General features: G+C 42.3%; 1 protein-coding gene across 1 annotated transcript; it reads right to left on the bottom strand.

Annotated features, from left to right (window-relative positions):
- Positions 1–502: 502 nt before the first annotated feature.
- Positions 503–17736, bottom strand: SUSD2 (sushi domain containing 2). The gene is made up of 15 exons (XM_048963886.1): positions 17575–17736; positions 15708–15909; positions 14237–14388; positions 13548–13715; positions 13136–13310; positions 11930–12131; positions 10931–11016; positions 10090–10358; positions 9627–9770; positions 9069–9224; positions 8126–8374; positions 7391–7663; positions 6817–6999; positions 2722–2812; positions 503–1160 (listed from the first exon to the last, which is right to left on the bottom strand). Exons 1-15 carry the CDS (start codon positions 17639–17641, stop codon positions 1046–1048), a joined length of 2532 nt encoding a protein of 843 aa, XP_048819843.1. The 5' UTR covers positions 17642–17736; the 3' UTR covers positions 503–1045.
- Positions 17737–17868: the final 132 nt, after the last annotated feature.

Raw genomic sequence — 17868 nt, 5'->3', positions numbered from 1 at the left:
AGGATGGCAGGTAAGATGTCTTTCACATCACTGTCACCACAGCTGAAATGCATCACCCACCCCTCACTGTGCTCACATCCACTGCTGGGTCTCTATAGAGGTTCACCAAGAGATGATGAATGTCAGTGGGGGCCATTTCTTCCCCATGGAGAAATTCAGTTCCTCACCTTTGCTTCTTATGCATTTTCATGTCAGATGTCATTTGTCAGATTGCCCCTCTGCTGCCATCTGTCACACAGCAACAGAACGGAATGGGAAGTTGATGGGAAGTTTGTAGCAGAACGGCCTGAAGCAGTGATTGAGCACCTGGTGAGAAGGCAGGGCCAACCCAGGGGAGCTCAGGTGCATGTGATGTACCTGAGTAATCTGGGTCTTGGCTCTACCCCTTCCCAGACCTCATTTAAGGGTTGGCAGTGGAGATGAGGGGAGCTTGCTGGAGGTCCTTGTGCACCTGAGGCCTTCTGAAGGTAAGCAGTTTTTTTCCTTTGTTTTTATGGCTGTTGCACTTGAGTAACTTTTTACATACTGCAGCCTAGGATTTTGTTGTTCTGCTGTCATTGCTGCACTTTCCATCACATTACAAAGGTTTGTCTTGTACTGCCAATGTCATGCAAGAGGAGGTGGTACTTTCAGAGCAGCCCTCATATCTGAACAGGCTGCAAATGGCCCTAGGGAAGGTGTGTGTTTGTCTGATAAAGGTCAGTGTTATAGGTTAGGATTATTTTTCATTTTATTACTTTGTAAGTAAAAGATGAGAGGAAAAGTGCAGAGAAACCACAGACTCTTCTGGATTCTGTCAAAACTTTGGTTCTGTTGTCTGAAATGTGCCTGATAGAAGAAACCAGTGCACATAACTTTACAACTGATGCTTTCAGAAGCAATATCCCTTCCTTACGATACACAGTAGGATGAGTTGGTTGTTATACAATCCCATGAAGTTTGTTAGCATTTCCCAGAGATTGAACAGCCATTATAATGGAGGCAGAAATTAAATGATAGCATACTGCATGAAGCCGTTGTTTCTATCTTTGTTGCTGTGGACCGTTTATCCTTCTGCTATGCGTTCTCCATGTTTCATTGGAAACTCATCTGGGAGTTTTGCTCTTTCTAGTTGAGATGTCACTGGATCCTGGGAAGCAAGCTTCTGCTTGGCTCTGCGTCTTGTGAGGGGAAAGACAAAAAGTTTAAAAAAAAAAAAAACAACAAAAAAAGACTGTTAGAATGGTTGCCATCATGTTACTGCATATTTTTTTGTAGTACTGTGATACTTCTCCCCTAAATCTCTGCTCACACCATAATGTGATTGACTTAAAACCCAGCTTACTTTTCTAGGGTGGAAACGTGAAAATATAACCCTGACTTGGTGTTGTGTTTGGTGAAGGAGAAAGGAATTTAAAAACATAGCATTTGGTGATCAGGATTAGGATAGAAGGCTGCTAGAGTAGTGCTTTACATCAATCAGTTATGTATACAGAACCTGGAACATGTAAGATTTGGTCAGTATAGGAGGTGTCCTTTGTGTATTTGTGCGTATGTATATATATACATGAGCAAAAAACATCAGTTGCTAACGGTGTCTCCTGTGTGTTGAGTATCCATTGCTTTTGTACAGAGGGGGGAGAAAAGAGGCTTGAGTATGACTGTGCTCTATGAGCTATAAAAAATGATGTTTATGTAACTCAAAGGTGGGGGCAAAACTTAGTAGTCACAGTGGCATGCTGATAGATGCAGTTAATGATTGAGCAGAGGATCAGTGGACTGCACTGTCAGTGACAGACACTGGTGTCACTGTGTTCTGCTTCAAAAGACTCTGAAGACATGAATCTGTTGGAAGGTTATAGGGCTAAAAATGGTTTTGTCTTGTTAAACTGGCCAGCAGAGTGAATCATGTGCAGGCTTTTAAAGCAAATGATTAAAATCTGAAGGAATTTACTAGTTATACAACATGTAGTAGAGATTTCTTTTACAATGTAGTAGTTTATATAATGAATGTATCTCTGGTAGGGGGTGTTCCAAGAATGGGCAGTGAAGTATTGTCTTGAATTCTCTTCACCCCTATGTCATAAGAAACATAAGCATTCTCAAGGCAACCCTAGAAATGAGAATATGTTCAAGGTTGTGTGGCGAATTACATTACCATGCAATGCATTCCTTCAGGGATAGGTTCAGTTTACCTGTTGGCATCACCCATCTTGAAGCAGACAGCTCTCACAGACAGCCTTAACGCTCAACAATTACATCATTTTGATGAAAAATCCCATTCTCTTTCTCACTCCATTGACCAACCAATCATGTTTGCTTGCCCTGATAATCAACTACCAATTTTGCATCGTAGTTTTCTAGCAGGACTAAAGAACCATCAAGACATGATATTTTAAATCATCAGATTATAGAATGATGAAAGTTGGAGAAGACCTCTAAGATCACCCAGTCCAACCATCCACCTACTGCCAATATTGCCCAATAGCCATGTATCTAAATATTACAGCCACCCTTTCCTTAAACACCCTGTGGACAGTGACCCCCACCACTCCCTGGGCAGCCAGTGCCTGACTGCATTTCTAAGATGTTCTTCCTAATATCCAACCTGGATAAAAAAGATATAGCAGGAGAAGATCATGTTTGATTTCTTTGCCATTGATGGAAATGGTTTAGGAGGTCACAATACTTGCTTTTTCTTTATCAGGTTCTTTCTTGTTTTTAGCTTGCTTGAATTCTTACCTGTCCTTTCTATATAGGAGAAGCAGACGTGTCACAACAGCGAGACTCATAACTCCAAGCATACAGGCAAGAATAATTAGTTGTTTGAAGTCTGAAACAAAAACAGCCAACAGTGAAACAGGAAGATGTTATTTGTCTTCATATCAATTTGTTGGAACGTGATCATTACTGGATTTTAAATTGTATATATAGAATAAATGTTTTGCTCTTCACTGTGGCTGGGGAACAAGCTGGTTGTGGGTGAGCACATAACTTCCCAGTAAGGGCAGGTGGCTGTGAAAGCTGCTCTAACACAAACAGAGGATGACTGGTGGCTAAAATGCAACTGACTGCATCAATCTGCAATATTTCTGTGCAACCACCAATCCCAACAAATGATGGGTCTTCCATCCGTTTCCCAATCAGGTAGCTTTACAGTTTCTCTTCATTCAGTAATTCCTCTACCAAGCTCCAAAACTTCTGTCAGGCTCACAAACACCTTGGGCAGGTACCCCTTCTCTGTCAAGTGATGAGAGCCCACCATTGGCCTGGATAGCTTGTCCTGGTGGTGATTGGTATCTAAAGTGAAATCTTTCTTTTCAATTTTAAATGTCAGGCTATTTTTCATGATTTTTAGGATGTTTTGAAGCAGGTCTCCTGGAAATAACAGCCAGATAGCAATTCCGTCCTCATCTGAGAGAAAAGTACACAGAATTAATGGGGTTTCTGTCAACATTGCACAAAAGGATTGTATTTGCACACAGCCTGGGAAAGGAAAGCTAAAGATGAAAAAATTGAAAACAAAAGAGACAAAAAACAGATTGCAATTAACACCATCAAATTGTTGGCTATCGCAAACAGGATAAATGTGTGTATTGTGAAGATGTTACAGATTTCAGTTACGTTTTACTCATGATTTTTACTATTCTCCTTTCTTTTTTTGCTGGATGGTTTCTTTTTTTCTCCCTCCATGAGAAATTCTATGAAGAGAGGTTGCTGAGGTACTGGCAAGCCTTGCAGTGGGATTGTAATTAGAAGCATAGCAGAAGTAATTATTAGCAGAGGATATCCATGGAAACCTTAATTCAAGGAAGCAAAACTCAAAAGTAAAAACATGCAGGCATGAAAGCATAATTTGTTTTTGAAATGCAGAAATGGATTTTGCAACGTAACTGTCCTGTACTACTTTTGTTTCTGTCTCTCTTCCTATCCAATTTTCAGAGTCCTCACGCCTTCATTGTAACTTCTCTAGTTCTTTTGGGGGGAAGGGAGAAAAAAGCATGTTAGTAAGTAAAACCCCTGATGATTTGTGGTATGGACTTTGGACCCAATGTGCCAGAATGTGCAGCACTGCAACGAGCACAGTGCTGAGAAGAAGCACCTTTGGAAACTGGCAATAACAGAGGGCAGCGTCCTGTGCTCTTGATCAGCATGGAAGAGGTCATTATTCAAAGAAAGAGTGTTTTAATAGTTTGTGCTGGAAGTAAAAATCTGACCACAAGTCACACAGTAAGGACAGTGGTCACCCATTCAGGCTCCCAGAAGTTTGGAAGCACTGACCATTAATTTTGCCAGTGTTTTCCTGGCATGAAGCTGGCCCTCTGTCACAGAGCTTAATGAAATGGGTGCTGGAAAAAGAGCAGCATGTTACTGTGTAAAGAGGAAAACAGTACAGAGAACTAGCATGAGTAATAACAGTTTGTAACGCAGTGAAAATGCTTTCTGTAACTGTGCTGAATCCAGAATTGGCACAAGGAAAGTCAGTGCTGGATTTCGACTGTACTAAACTGGAGATTGAAGCATATTTAGTGAAAAGCAGGTGGATGTCCATGCCATAAAAATGCTAGAAGTTAAAATGTAAGCGTGATGACTCTTGGACTGTTTTGCCTGTCTTGAGAGAGATGTGGGCCTTCTTGGCCTGTTAACCAGTTTCATATTTTCTGATATGAAAGAGGAAGGAGCAAGACTAGATACAAATGCCATTATTGGGGCACAGTGGTTAGGACAGCTTAGTGAAGGCCTTTACATGCAATTTGAATTTCATATTGTCTTCACTACGATATCCTGCTAGAATGGGCAGCACGGTCATTGCTCCAGCTTCCTGGGACTGACAAAGCGATCATTTGGGCTCATTCTACAAATGAACACCAAATATCCCATGGTAAGGGATGTCATTTTATGATCAGGTGAAAGAAATGTACTGAAAAACATTTGTTCTATTGTTCATAGAATGGTTTGAGTAGGAAGACTCCCAGAGGTTGTCTGTTCCCACTGCCTGCAGTGCACAGGGACACCCACAGCTCCAGCAGTGCTCACAGCCCCGTGCCCTGAGCGTGGCTGTGTGCAGGGATGGGGCAGCACCAGCTCTCTGGGCACCCTGTGCAGTGCCTCACCTCCCTCAGTGTCAAAACTTCTTCCTTATATCCAACCTGAACTTCCCCACTTCTTGTTTGAAACCATTTTCTCTTCTCCTGTGCCTAGCCATAAGACTATGGCATGACTCCTTTGTTCTGAACGCAGATAACTTCTTTTAACTCCTTCCTCCTGATCTTTTAGGGCAGGCTTTTTGCCCCCTAATTCTATAAATGCAAGTGTCCAGTTTGCTTACTGAGACTGTCTGGCTCCCATCCAGTCAGTATGCAGCTGACAGCAGCAATGGAAAAACGATCTTGGCTTTCAACTTGGCAACATGTTCTGCCACTGTTCTGGCCTTACTTTGTGAAGATCTCAGTCTTTGACAAATGATCTGTCATTACTGTGAATGATGAAATGTATTGACAAGAATCCACTGCTGATGTGTTGTGCACTTTCCAAGTTTTTGGAAGTGCTCAAAATGGAGAAAGTGGCAGGACTTGAGTACTTTCAGGAACAATTAGCACAGAAAGTGCTTAGGAGTGCTGTGTGGCCCTGCATCACCCTGGCGCTTTGAAACATTGCCATCTTGAGGATGCTTGGAGAATTCACGGCAGGAAAATAAATCCAAGTTGAAACGGTTTGAAGAAGGTAGGCAGTTATCTGTGAATTGTAGACACAGCCTAGCAGCTGTTCAGTCTGAAAGTTCCAGGTTAATCGATAAGGTTATAATAGTGACACAGTAGGGGTGATTTTTGCTGCTTATCCTAAGTATTTTTCTACTGCTGTAGAGTAATAGCTCCTGAGATATTACAGTCCTTTGAAAGCTTCTGCTTTCTTCAGTTCCAGCAAGCACTGAAGAAGAAGCTTGGCAAGAGACAAAAGTGCAGTGCCTGCCCACCGTTATCAGAGGCTATTTATTGGAAGGGACATCTAGAGGTTATCCTGTTTAACACTTCACTTGAGTAGGATCCCCTAGAGCCAGCACTTTATCCAGATAGCTTTTGGATATCTCCAATGATGGGGACTCAACAGTGCCTTCTGGGCAACCTGTGCCAGCACTCGGTCACCATCACAGCAAAAGAGCTTCCTGATGCTCAGAAGGAACGTCCCATGATCCGGTTTGCACCCATTGCCTCTTGTCCTGGCACTGCCTGGTTCCACCCTCTTTACACCTTCCTTTCACCTGTTTGTAGATATTGATGGGGATCCCCCTGAGCCTTCTCTCATCCAAACTGAGGAGTTCCAGCTCTTTCTGCCTTTCCTTGTAGGAGAGAGACTTCCATCCCTCCATCATATCTGTGGCCCTTTGCAGGACTCTGCAGTACAGCTCTTGTGCTGGGGAGCCCAGACCTGCAGCTGTGGCTTCTGCAGTGCTGAGCAGAGGGAAATGATCAGCTCTCTCACACCATCTGGCAATACTTTGTCTAATGCAGCCCAGGATACCATTAGCATGCTTAGTCTGAGTTTGAAAATTATTTTAGATCGTCTTCTTGAGGAAAAAGATCCTTTTGTTCAAACACAGAGGAAGAGCCCCAGGCCTTAGGAAGAGGCAGGTACTCAGAACAAAGATAGAAAGAAACCAATACCCCCCTCTTCAGATTTAAATACCAGTATTTCTAGATGTGCAGGGATCTCCTATCCAATGTCTTCCCAAGAAAGAGTTGCTTTTGTCAAGGGCCATCATCATATACTGAGATTGCCCCATAATGATCCCGGTGGTGATTTCTGGTGGCAATTTGTAACACTTAAAAGGAAACAGACCTGATCTTAAGATGCAATCAGGTGAGTCCCCAGACCAGTCTCCAGTTGATTGACAGGTTCTTTCTTTTGATCCAGTGAGTTCATAGCCCTGGTTGCAGGTGAAATGGATGGCTGAGCCCACTAGGTAGTTAGTTCCATCCTTCCTTCCGTTGGCTGGGGGGCCCAGCCAGCCACAAGAAATCACTAGCAAAAGAGAAATATCTGGTTATTTTGAACTAGTGAATCTCAGTCACAGTGATTCAAATGGCATTTGTGTGACAACTCACAGACAACAATTTCTTGGCTAACTGAAATGCTTTCAGATTTTTTTTTTTAATGGCAAGGTAAAGTAATAGAAAATGTAGACAAGAATTCTACTACACAGTGCTGCAGTAGTAAAAATAGTTAAATATATATATATGTATTTTATATTGGTCTAACTTTCGTACCAGTTCAGAGTTTTTTCTGATAAAAAAAGACTTCTCCTGATATTTATTTATAAATGCATGAACCTACTGTTGAGTAAAGCCTCTTCAGATGACCTTAACTATTTAGATGCTTGCAGAAAGGGAAAACTTACTTAATGCTGTCTCACCTGGCTCTAGATTTTCTACCAGCTGCTTGTGATTCTGATGAGACAGTCTTGTGAAATTTCCCACTTGAAGGCTCCTTGTTGTCAGGACATCGAATCTGCAGAATGGGTCTGAGTCACAGAGTGAGACCATCTCTTCCACCAAGGGATCAGTGGGGTCTTCATACGGATGGAACACTGGCAGAAAGGAGGCATTGTGCTTTTCCCCGTAAAAATAATCGTTCAGTAAGGTCTCTGTGTCATAAGTAAAGAGAGAAGTTCCATTTTCAACAGCCCCTTGGGAGACAAAGTGAAAGAGATTCATTTGTAGCATCGCCTACAGACCTACACAACCTTCTGCCAAGTACTTGTCTAGATAAATGTAGCCAGAGCTAGAAGAGATCTATGTTGTCCCTCTTATACATCCTCCTTCCAGTTCAAGATTGTTTTCCTTTTTGCATGCAGCATTTTAAGCTTGCACTAAGTTTAATGTTTGATCAGTTAGTTAAAACTACAAATAAATGTGCAGCTATGATTTCACAGATGCTGGTAAAATTTGATAAGAACAGGCAGGATTTGTCATGATTCTGTCTTCATCCACTTTGGCTGGACATGTTACCCATTTAACCAAGTGGAGATGCATCTGTCTCTCACTCTGAATTGGCTGCTTAGCACAGACAATTTTCTGGTCTGTAGATCACAAACAGCTTTGAATTTACAAAGAAAATGTAATAACAGACAACCAGAGGAATCACTCACAATTAGCTCCAAACTCGAACAACTGCTGGGGACTCGCATGAACCGACATGGTGGTTTTATTCTTGAAGGTAAAGTCATCCTCTGTGTTACCATTCATCACCCCAAAGAGACCCTGTGTGTGATTCGTAAACTTCTCTGGGAGCAGAACTGTCAGGGTCAGAAATCCTCCACTTCCCCTAATCTCCACTCCAGAGCCAGAAGAGAACATCACTGTAATTTTCTGATCGTCCGTAGAATGAAGAAAGAGACCTAAAATGGTGAGAGAAGGAGGACAAAATAGCTAATGGCACAAAGCAAACAGATGAGGAGTAAGGACTGATTCTCTTCTTCAGTAAGGAGGAGTAATCTTCATCATCCGTGGGATGAGAAAGGAAGTCATTGCTGTACAGAATGCTGAGAAAATTACATGGATGAAGCAGGCATTGAAGTCAAACACCTCAGTACTATTTCCAGTATTTTCCTCTCCATATTTCTCTATGCATCCCGGAAAGTTCAGGGTAGCACCAAGTGTTGGTAAAGGCTGTCACTTGTGTTGCTTGGACTTTCTGAGCAGAGGGGATGCCTGTCTTCTACAAATCCAATGACTCTGCTTCTTCCTGGGTGGTGTTGGTATTGCTGCTGTGCTAACTGCCAGCAATACTGAAAGGCATGGAAGTAATGGGATGTGATGCTCTGACCTGGACTACATCTCTCCTTGGGGGCTCAGCCACAGTGTGTGCCTCTGTTTAGAAGGAGACTAGTGGCCCATAACTCTGGTGCTTATATTCCTGTCCACGGAGTAGCTTTAGTCAATCTTGAAGGCAAGAGGATTTGGTTCTCTGTACAAAGACATGGCCAACAAGGCAGATTGGATGGAAAGCACCTTTTTTTTTTTTTTTTTTTTATGCTGTAGGGGGTTCAATTAGAAATACAATAGCTTTCAAGGCTGATATCTGTCACTAACCTTCCAGGTCCATCCAGCTTTGCTCAGAGAAGTTGAGCACCTTCTGATTCAACAAGACTTCCAAATTCAAATCCGCTGAGTAGCGTACTTCAATCACATCAGAGTTGTTCTCCTGCATGGCCACTGCAGACAGGCCTGTCACCTGAGCCTGAGTTCCTTCAGAAAAAGACACAAAAAAACCCCCATACCTTGCATCAAATAAACTCAATTAGGAAGGTGCTCGTGATACAGGCAAAAAAAAACATCAACAACAAACAAAACCAGGAAGCAAAAACAGCATCCAGATATATAAAGTGTTTGTATACAGTAAAGTAGCAGAATGCCAGAACACATAGGAGTACTTTGAGAGAAGGAATTATGTTTCTGCTGATAATAACATCAGTGTGAGGTGTTCATCAGCCTGTGAATGGGAGAACAGCCCAGAGAGACTCAGCCATAGGTTGGGAACCCGGCAGGGAGAGGGGAAAAAGACCAGATAAGGTAAATACTGTGAACAGTGAATCAAGCAACCTCAGAAGCTATTGTTTATCATCACTGCTTTCTCTCTTACCAACTTACCATTGGGGAAGCGTGCCTGCTGGGTCCTCCCTTGCACCTTTAAGGATGTGAGATCAGATTCTACCAATGTGTATTCCCCTTGTCCTTTGAAAGTGAAGTTCAGACCATCAAATGTGAGGAAGTGAGGATCCCCAAAGGCAGATGCTTTTTTGGAAAGAAAAAAGAGAAATAAGAACAAGAGAAGTCCACAGACCATTAGAAAGCCGTGGGCCCTAACTACTAAATCTCAGCTATTTAGATTCCGGGAGTTAATATGCTACTTAAGCCAAAAGTTTTGTAGGGCAGTTAAAGAACATGTTTTGCCACTGACAGATCAATTGAAACCACCTGCCATGGAAATCTTCAACAGGATGCTGTGTGCTCAGCATTGTCAACTGGCATTAATGCATACACACACAAATGTTTTAAATGTCAAACGTATGAAAAGTCTGTGTACTCTGTAATGGAATTCTGCAGCTCTTACCTGCTCGGGGTGGGCGATACGTCCTGCAGTCACTAGAGGGCCGGTTTTCCATATAGTAGTGACAATTATCAGACCACAGACAACAGTAATAGTAGCTGATAACATCATAAAGCCAATGGGAAAAGCCAGGTATTCGGGGAGGCTTCAGGAAAGGTGGTGATCCCCAGTCGTGGCCTCTGTCAGGTGTGCTGCCTCCTGTGGAGTCTTGTGTGAGGATTTGGGTCCCTGTGGAGTCATAGCAGCACTGCTGTCCTGCTCCATACTGGGGGCTGGTTGAGAAATGTAGGAAGAGGAAAGTCATTATTCAGCTCTGGGAAGTCTGTTTGTGTTTAGTGGTTGCCTTCATACGGACATGAATAGATGTTTTGGTTACCAAGCTCTGTGACATCCACAAAAGATGAGTGTCAGTAAATATTTTTGTTTCTGCTCTTATGAAATAGATCAGATCAGGGATAGGGTAGGAGGGGGCTTTACCCAAGGCTGTAGGGAAGCTCTGCAGGCCTTATGGCCACACATGCATAGCACTGCTAACATTATTCTGACAGAACAAGTGCAACCAACCATTGCAAAAAAGGCTTAGTTAAGTCTAATCAAACTACTTTTAGATATTACTCCTTGTTTATGCGTCATGAAGTCCAGCACAGTGCAATTAATTGTCCAGTAAGACTAAAGCATTGCTTTCACCTCAGCAATGAGGAGTAATAAGGGAGCAGGAGAGAAACAGCCATTGCCTTAAACCTGACTGCTGAGCCTTCAGAGGCCTTTCTGACTTATGTGATGCTATGATCTCTGAGGTGAAACAAGTCATTAAAACAACGTGGCTTCAAAAATTGCTCTTTACCTGGCTTGGATGGACCTTACGCAGTGCATAGCGCCGGGATGGTAAGTACACACACTTCCCTTTTCCATGTCACAGCCATAATCTGTCTGAAAAAGATCAGTGCTCATGCTTAAGGGAATTTCCATTTTGTCCTTCCTGTTTTCATGTTCTCTCCCAACCATTTGCCTCTAAGGTCCATGTATAAGCTAAACAAAGTGGTTGTGGCTGTGGGTTTGGTATCATAGAATGACAGGAAGAAACAGCAAATGTAGGACTGACGTGATGGTATCAGCATGTTAGTCTAACCTCAGCTTTTTGCAGTCTGGTAGAGCAGAATTTGAAGAACAGACGGAGCTAAATGAGGAACTCAGCTGTAAATGTAACAGTCACAGAATGTGGCATCCTGACCATCTTTATTCTCGGGCAATAGGTTTCACACTGCCATCATTTATATTGTACGTGGGTGAGGAAGTCACTCCATCTGGCCTTCAGGTCAGTGCTGTCTGAAAGTGTAAATGACATGGCAACTGATTTCTTGGCTTTTGACAGTTCTTTGCTACCAGTCAAGTGGGAGGAAGAATGCAGGAGATAAGAAATAATGTTTTATGGCTGTGGATTTGCACTCCAAAACATAAGCTAGAAAGGTTTGCAGTGAGTTATAGTATGTTAGGCAGAGAAGAAACAGTGACCTGCTACTCCACCTGGACTGTCACAAATCCATGGGGCTGGATGGGATCCACCTGAGGGTGCTGAGGGAGCTGATGGAGGTTATTGCTAAGCTGCTTTCTACCATCTGTCAGCAGCTCTGGTCAACTGGGGAGATCCTAGGCAACCAGAGACTTGCCAATGTGACACCCATCTGCAAGAAGGGTTGGAAGGAAGAACTATTTGGCCTGTTAGCCTGACCTTGGTATCAGGGAAGGTTATGGAGCAGAGAACAAGGCTGCAGGGCACAGTATAACAGTCCCTCAACTTCTACTTGGAACTGTACAAGGCCACAGTGACAGATTAATAACTTACGTGGAACCTGCCAGTATCAGCTCTTGCCTGTGCCAAGGTGCAAGGGCAATCTATAATTTCATCCATGAAGTTTGGAAGTTGCTCTTCCTTCCTGACCCACTCAATACATTTTGCAGTTGCCCATGCAGCTGGCTCATTTCTGAAGTCTTCTCCAAGGTGCCAAGCCAATGCATGTTCTGGGCTCCAGATGGATGGAATGTTGCTGAAGCAAAAAACAAAAACAAAAAACAACCAGATCGGATAGCTGAAAAGCAAAGTTTTGGCATCAATAATTATGAAGTATTTTACACCTTGCAAGTTGTTTTTTGCTTATGAAGGCACTTAGAATCATAGAATGGTTTGGGTTGGAAAATCACTATTTTTCTAATTCAAGGGTGAGGTAACAGCATGCAGTAAGGATGCTGTAACCTGGAATACAATTTTCTGTCCATGCATTTTTACAACATAGATCCTTTAGGCCAGAATGGAGAAAGTCTGGATTCTCTAACAAAATCTCATTCTGTGCTGTAGTATTATCACATCCAGCAGCAACAGATGCTCTAGTTCAGGATTGTATTATGTTTGGTTGGGATGGAGTTTTTTTCACAGTAGTCTGAAGAGAGCTGTGTTTTAAACTTGTGCCTTGTGACTAAATAGTGCTGGCAGCACACTCGAGTTTTGGCTATGGTTTGCACTGGAAGAGTGCTTGCACTATGGCAAGGTATTCTCTTTTTCTCACTCTGCCCCCCAGGGAACAGAAAGAGATTGGTAAGAGGCTGAGAGGGGAAGAGAGGCTGGGACCCCAGTGGAGCAAAGAGTGTTATAGAATGTCATGTCCAGCAATAAAACTGTGGTGAAGTTAAGTAAATAAAACTGCAACAACAAGCCAACACTGAGCCTCAGAGAAACTACTATCTGTAGAAAGAAGATAAAGAAAACGTCTAAAATGAGCAATGAGTGCTGGTATCCCTTGTGAGACATCCTAAATACTGTGTTGGTGATTAAGTTTTATGTTGTGATGACTACTGTAGGTAACTGAATGATCACATGCTTATCTTGAGATGAAGTTCTATGCTTGAAAGGTAGACGTTATAGTTTTTGAATAGGTTTGCTAGATTTTTTGTATGAGAAACAGAGCCCAAGTCCTGGTTTTAAGTGTCAAAGGAGAAGACTTTGTAGAAGTAATAATAGGGTACCTATGATAAATGAACCTTGTCATGTACTTGCCTTTGCCCATCAGAGTAGGTGCTGGGGGTAATTCTCAAAATTCCAAAGTCCCAAGTATTGTAATTTGCTTCAGCAGGCACAGGAATGAAAGAAAATGTCCCTGTATTGGGAGCTTCTCTTGCCAAAGTATAAAGATATTTCCATTCAGCCATCCAGTTTTCTGAGTAACTCTCACCTGTCGTGTAGAGGTAGAAAATGCATTTAGATGCTGTGAAAGCAGAGTTCACTAACAACATGACTGAAATTAGATGCTTCCACCCATGTGGAACTGAAGAGTAAAGCTGCCATTACAAGCATGACTTCTCTGTACTTGCAGATCTCTTCCTGCAGCTTCAGTGGAAGTGAACGCATGATACATAGAGCTCTGTGCAATCACTACACTGGTGTACAGGCAGGAGAAGAGTGACTTTACCTGTTTCCTGGTACCCCCAGACTTCTATGTTGATATGGGGTGCTGCAAGTGCCTGGTGTGTCCAGGTCAGAGTTAGGTTTCCATCCGTGCCAGGAGTGCCGTAGTATTGCCATTTTGTCTCATTGACTAACGTGCATTCTTCTCCAGTTGAAACCTTGCTGTGATGTACTGCATTACAGAACACAAGAAAAACCTAAAATGTCAAATTTAATGACAAAATAATAATTAATGACATTTTTGTCTTGCATAGCTATGAAAAGTTGCAATTACAGTATGTAAGATTTAGCAGTATTTCCCCTGTGTGTTTTCTAACAGGATGCGTGATAGAAAAAGAGTAAATTGGAGATGAAAGAATACAACCCCTAGTAATGCATGTGGTCCTGGGGATACAACAGCAAGGTGCAGATCTTTTCCAATATAAATACCTACCAAAAAGGAAACTCTTTTGGTCAACCTCAATTTTGAGCAAGAATTTTTTTGTGACTTAATGCTGCTGCTGCTGAATAACAGCAGAACCTCATTCACAGCAAAACTTCATCTGTTCAAATAGGAATTACCATGAAGGGATCAAGAATGACTTTTTTGAGGCCAAATAGCCCATTAAGACAGTGAGACAGGCTTATATCATCTTGTTTTTGTGAAGCAAGAATACAGAAAGAAGGGTGATATGACAGATTGAAGTAAGTAACCTGATAACCAAGTTCCAGAGTATGGAAATGTCAGCCCGCCATCTGCAGAAACGTCAAAGGGGATGAAACCAGTTTCAAACAGCAATGGGGAGAGGCAGTGGGCTTTTCCATCCGTATCAACATAGCCACTGGTTATGACTTGCTGCTTGAATCTGTTGATATTGAAAACATTTCTCAGAGCCATTGTTGAGAGCAGAAAAACTGTGAATGTCTCAGTTGTGTTTCACTACGCAAGCTGTTTTCATGTGCAGGTCATTCCAAGTCCCACGGCTGTTTTGCTTGTATCAGTGAAAATAAAGCATGTGTACTTTGTACTTATCACTGCAGTGGGGATTCTGCTGTGCACTGCACAAATACACAGCAAGTTGCAAGCCTTAGATTTACAATTTAATTATGGGAGGGACAAGATAAATTAGTAACAAACTCAGAGCTCATTGCTTGTAAATTAACCATCTGCTTCCAAATAGGGCTCTGGCCTGGCATCCTTACTATAAGCCTACCCAGGACTCTTCAGGATTGATGTATGGGCACTGCAGAGCTATGCCAAGTAGTGCTGTAGGCTTGGGGTCTGCCAAGAAGTAGCTTCTTTGCTTATCTAAACTGAAATTTGTGTTGGCTATGATAAAGCAACAGTTCACTTAATTCAAAGTACACAGTTGTTGAAAGGCTAAAATCTTCTCAAACGCTGCTATGCAGATTGGAGGGGCACTAAAATCTGACTCAGAACCTTCTGTAGAAAAAAACATAAGGAGATCAGGGCTATTAAAATGTGGTGTACCATATGTGTAGCATGTGTGTTATGTACTTCAGTATGTCACAGGCTGACACTGAGGATCAAGGATTTGTCTTGCAGGAAAATAGATAAGGTGTCCACTCACTTCTCTTTCTTGTTGTTTCAGTTTAAAAAATCAATATTGCTTTTTCTCAAAATAGAATGTTAAAAAAATATTCAAATCATAGTATCATAAACCGGCTGAGATTGGAGGGGCCTTACAGCCCCCTATTCCCACCCCTGCTGTGTGCCCATCCATGGCCTCAGGCACCTCCAGGGATGGGGACCACAGCTCTGGGCAGCTCTGCCAGGGCCTCACTGCCCTCTGAGTGAGGAGTTGCCTCCTCACATCCAACCTCAACCTCCCCTCTATTAATTTAAAGCTGTTCCTTCTTGTTCTAGCAACAAAAAGTTCAGAAAGGAAGTAGTGATATTGTAAGGGAACAACTTAACAGAGGAATATTTGTATCACGCAGTAACTCAGCCTACAGGAAGTCATCCTGCCTAGAAATGCAGACAACACATATCTTTGAGGATAAGGATTAGCAGAACCTTTTCAAGTTTCAGGATTTTGGTAAGTTTTCACTCCTTTTTCACTCCTGTATTGACAAGTTTTGATTTGAGGCAACTACCTACTATGAGAAAGTAGATTAGAAAGGGTATCTCCCTTTGGCAGAGGAACATAGAGTCATGGCTCACCTGCACATTAACACAGAAGTATTAAAAACTGTATTTTCTATCAAAAAATCTTTGCCTCCCATCAGAGATCCTGAGTATGGAGAAATCCGAAGACAAAATTCATTGTAATCAGGACAGCAAGTCCCCAGGGACTGGCAAATCTCCTGGCACGAACAGGTCCCAAGCAGCTTCCCACACTGGCTTGAGCAAGAGTCTTGAGCTCCTTGTTAAAGAACAAATCAAGGAAGAAAAACAAACAACACGTCAGGAATGTCATTGAGCTCTTCTCTGAAGCAGCAATACAACATCTAAAGCACTGCCATAAATAAATGAGGTAGGCTGTTTATGTCAGATGAAGGCAACAATCACCTGTGCATTAATCACTCCGTTTTGTTTAGAAAAATTCACTTATATATAATTTCAACAAATCTATGGGTATTTTTATATCTAATAAAAAGGTAAATCTCTTTATATCTAAAAAAAAAAGGTAAAGAGCAGCCTGCCCCCCATCACCTAGGTAGTGTCACTAGTAATAGTTACTTCTAGGAGTACCATAGAATCATCACAGAGCCATAGAATGGTTGAGGTTGGAAGGGACCCCCAAAGGCCGTCTGTTCCCAGTGCCTGCAGTGCACAGGGACACCCACAGCTCCAGCAGTGCTCACAGCCCTGTGCCCTGAGTGTGGCTGTGTGCAGGGATGGGGCAGCACCAGCTCTCTGGCACCCTGTGCAGTGCCTCACTGCCCTCAGCGTGATCAACTTCCTTATCAATGATAACAGGAATCAATGATAACAGGTTAGTGCTCTTGGATGAATGACAAACTGACACTAGCAACAAGGTTTGATCCAACGTGGGACTATGAAAAGTTGAGATTTCTTCCTGCTGTGCATTTTATTTGAATTTAATGTTAACAACATAGCTGTTAATATAACGAGGTAGGTGGAGAGATCGCCAGGCCTTGGCTGAGAGCTAACTGAGTAGACCATGAGTTATTATTGGACATGATATGAAAAACTGCTGAATACAACAAAGTAGTAAAAAGCTGACAGAGGAGTGACTGGATTTCATAGTGAAGAGGGATTTGAGTGAGATGGACAAACTGCACTGATAATTTGGAACGCAGGGGAATGGAATCTTTTGATTCGGAATCTTTTGATTCTGAATCTTGTGAGGCTGACATTGTTAACTACACCAATAATACCATGTAAAGTTGAGATGACTTCACTAAACATCAGAATTCTAAATTTGGCTATGAATGTAGCAAAACTGGGACCAATGATAAGCATATAATTAGGGGAGGGTTACTAACGCAGTTGCAGACTGTGTAAGACTGTGCGGCTTGCTGAGCTAACATTGTGAATATAGTATCTGTATTTGCCTCTTTGGAGCAGGGGCTTATCCTCAGTGCTGGTTGGATCCACAGCAGTAACCACATATGTGGGACTGAGGCAGGAGGAATTTCCTGCATGTGGAAGTACAGAAGAGCTGGCAGCAGCAAATTAGGGAGGAGAAATCAACTGCATTCCAAAATTCTGCAGATTGACATCTTTCCCAAAGGTCATTGACAACGTATGAATGAGACTATGAGAGGAAGAAAGAATTACGGTCATAGCTTCAGGTATGATGTTTTCTGTCAAAAGGAGAAGAAAATGTCACGGAGTTTTCTTTTGTGTACTGGGGGGGTGAAGGTGACAGAGGGCTGTTTGTTTTCTGTAGGGCGGAGAGAGCAAGAGAATGAAAAGGTAGAAAAACACCACTATTTCTGTCTCTTTTTGCTGGCCTCCATCCTTTATCCTGCGATAACGTGTGGATGTGGCTCCTGAATTCTCTCCTAGAGCACCTGATCGTGTTAGAAGTAAAGCAGAAAAACATCTGAAAGGCACTCACCTGTATTCCGAAGGGCAGCGAGGGAGAAGAAAACGAATAAAGAAACATCTGCACCAACAGATTTCATGCTTTGTTCAGATGATTCAGGACAGCTGATTGTAACAGCCTTTGTGCCAGAAGAAGAGGAGCCTTTTATACATACACGTGTCCAGAAACGATAGGGATTCTCACTGTTCAAAGGTTTGTTGTAAACTATTGAAGCAAAACCAAGTCAAGGAATGCTCTTTTCAGAGGTCATTTCTCATTCAGGAAATGATGAAGAGAGCTGGGAAGGCAGTCAGTGTAATTCCTATA

Source organism: Lagopus muta, chromosome 17, assembly GCF_023343835.1.
Source record: "Lagopus muta isolate bLagMut1 chromosome 17, bLagMut1 primary, whole genome shotgun sequence".
NCBI classification, from domain to species: domain Eukaryota; kingdom Metazoa; phylum Chordata; class Aves; order Galliformes; family Phasianidae; genus Lagopus; species Lagopus muta.
This window is presented reverse-complemented; position numbering and strand designations above follow the sequence as displayed.

Bases quoted from the DNA above. Each gene is read 5' to 3' on its own strand.
- SUSD2 (XM_048963886.1), bottom strand. From the start codon at position 17,641: ATGAAATCTGTTGGTGCAGATGTTTCTTTATTCGTTTTCTTCTCCCTC. The intron at 7,664-8,125 runs GTGAGTGATTCC...TTGTCTCCCAAG, and splicing joins GTTCGAGTTTGGAGCTAATT to GGGCTGTTGAAAATGGAACT. The intron at 7,000-7,390 runs GTGAGACAGCAT...CTCTTTTGCTAG, and splicing joins GGTAGAAAATCTAGAGCCAG to TGATTTCTTGTGGCTGGCTG.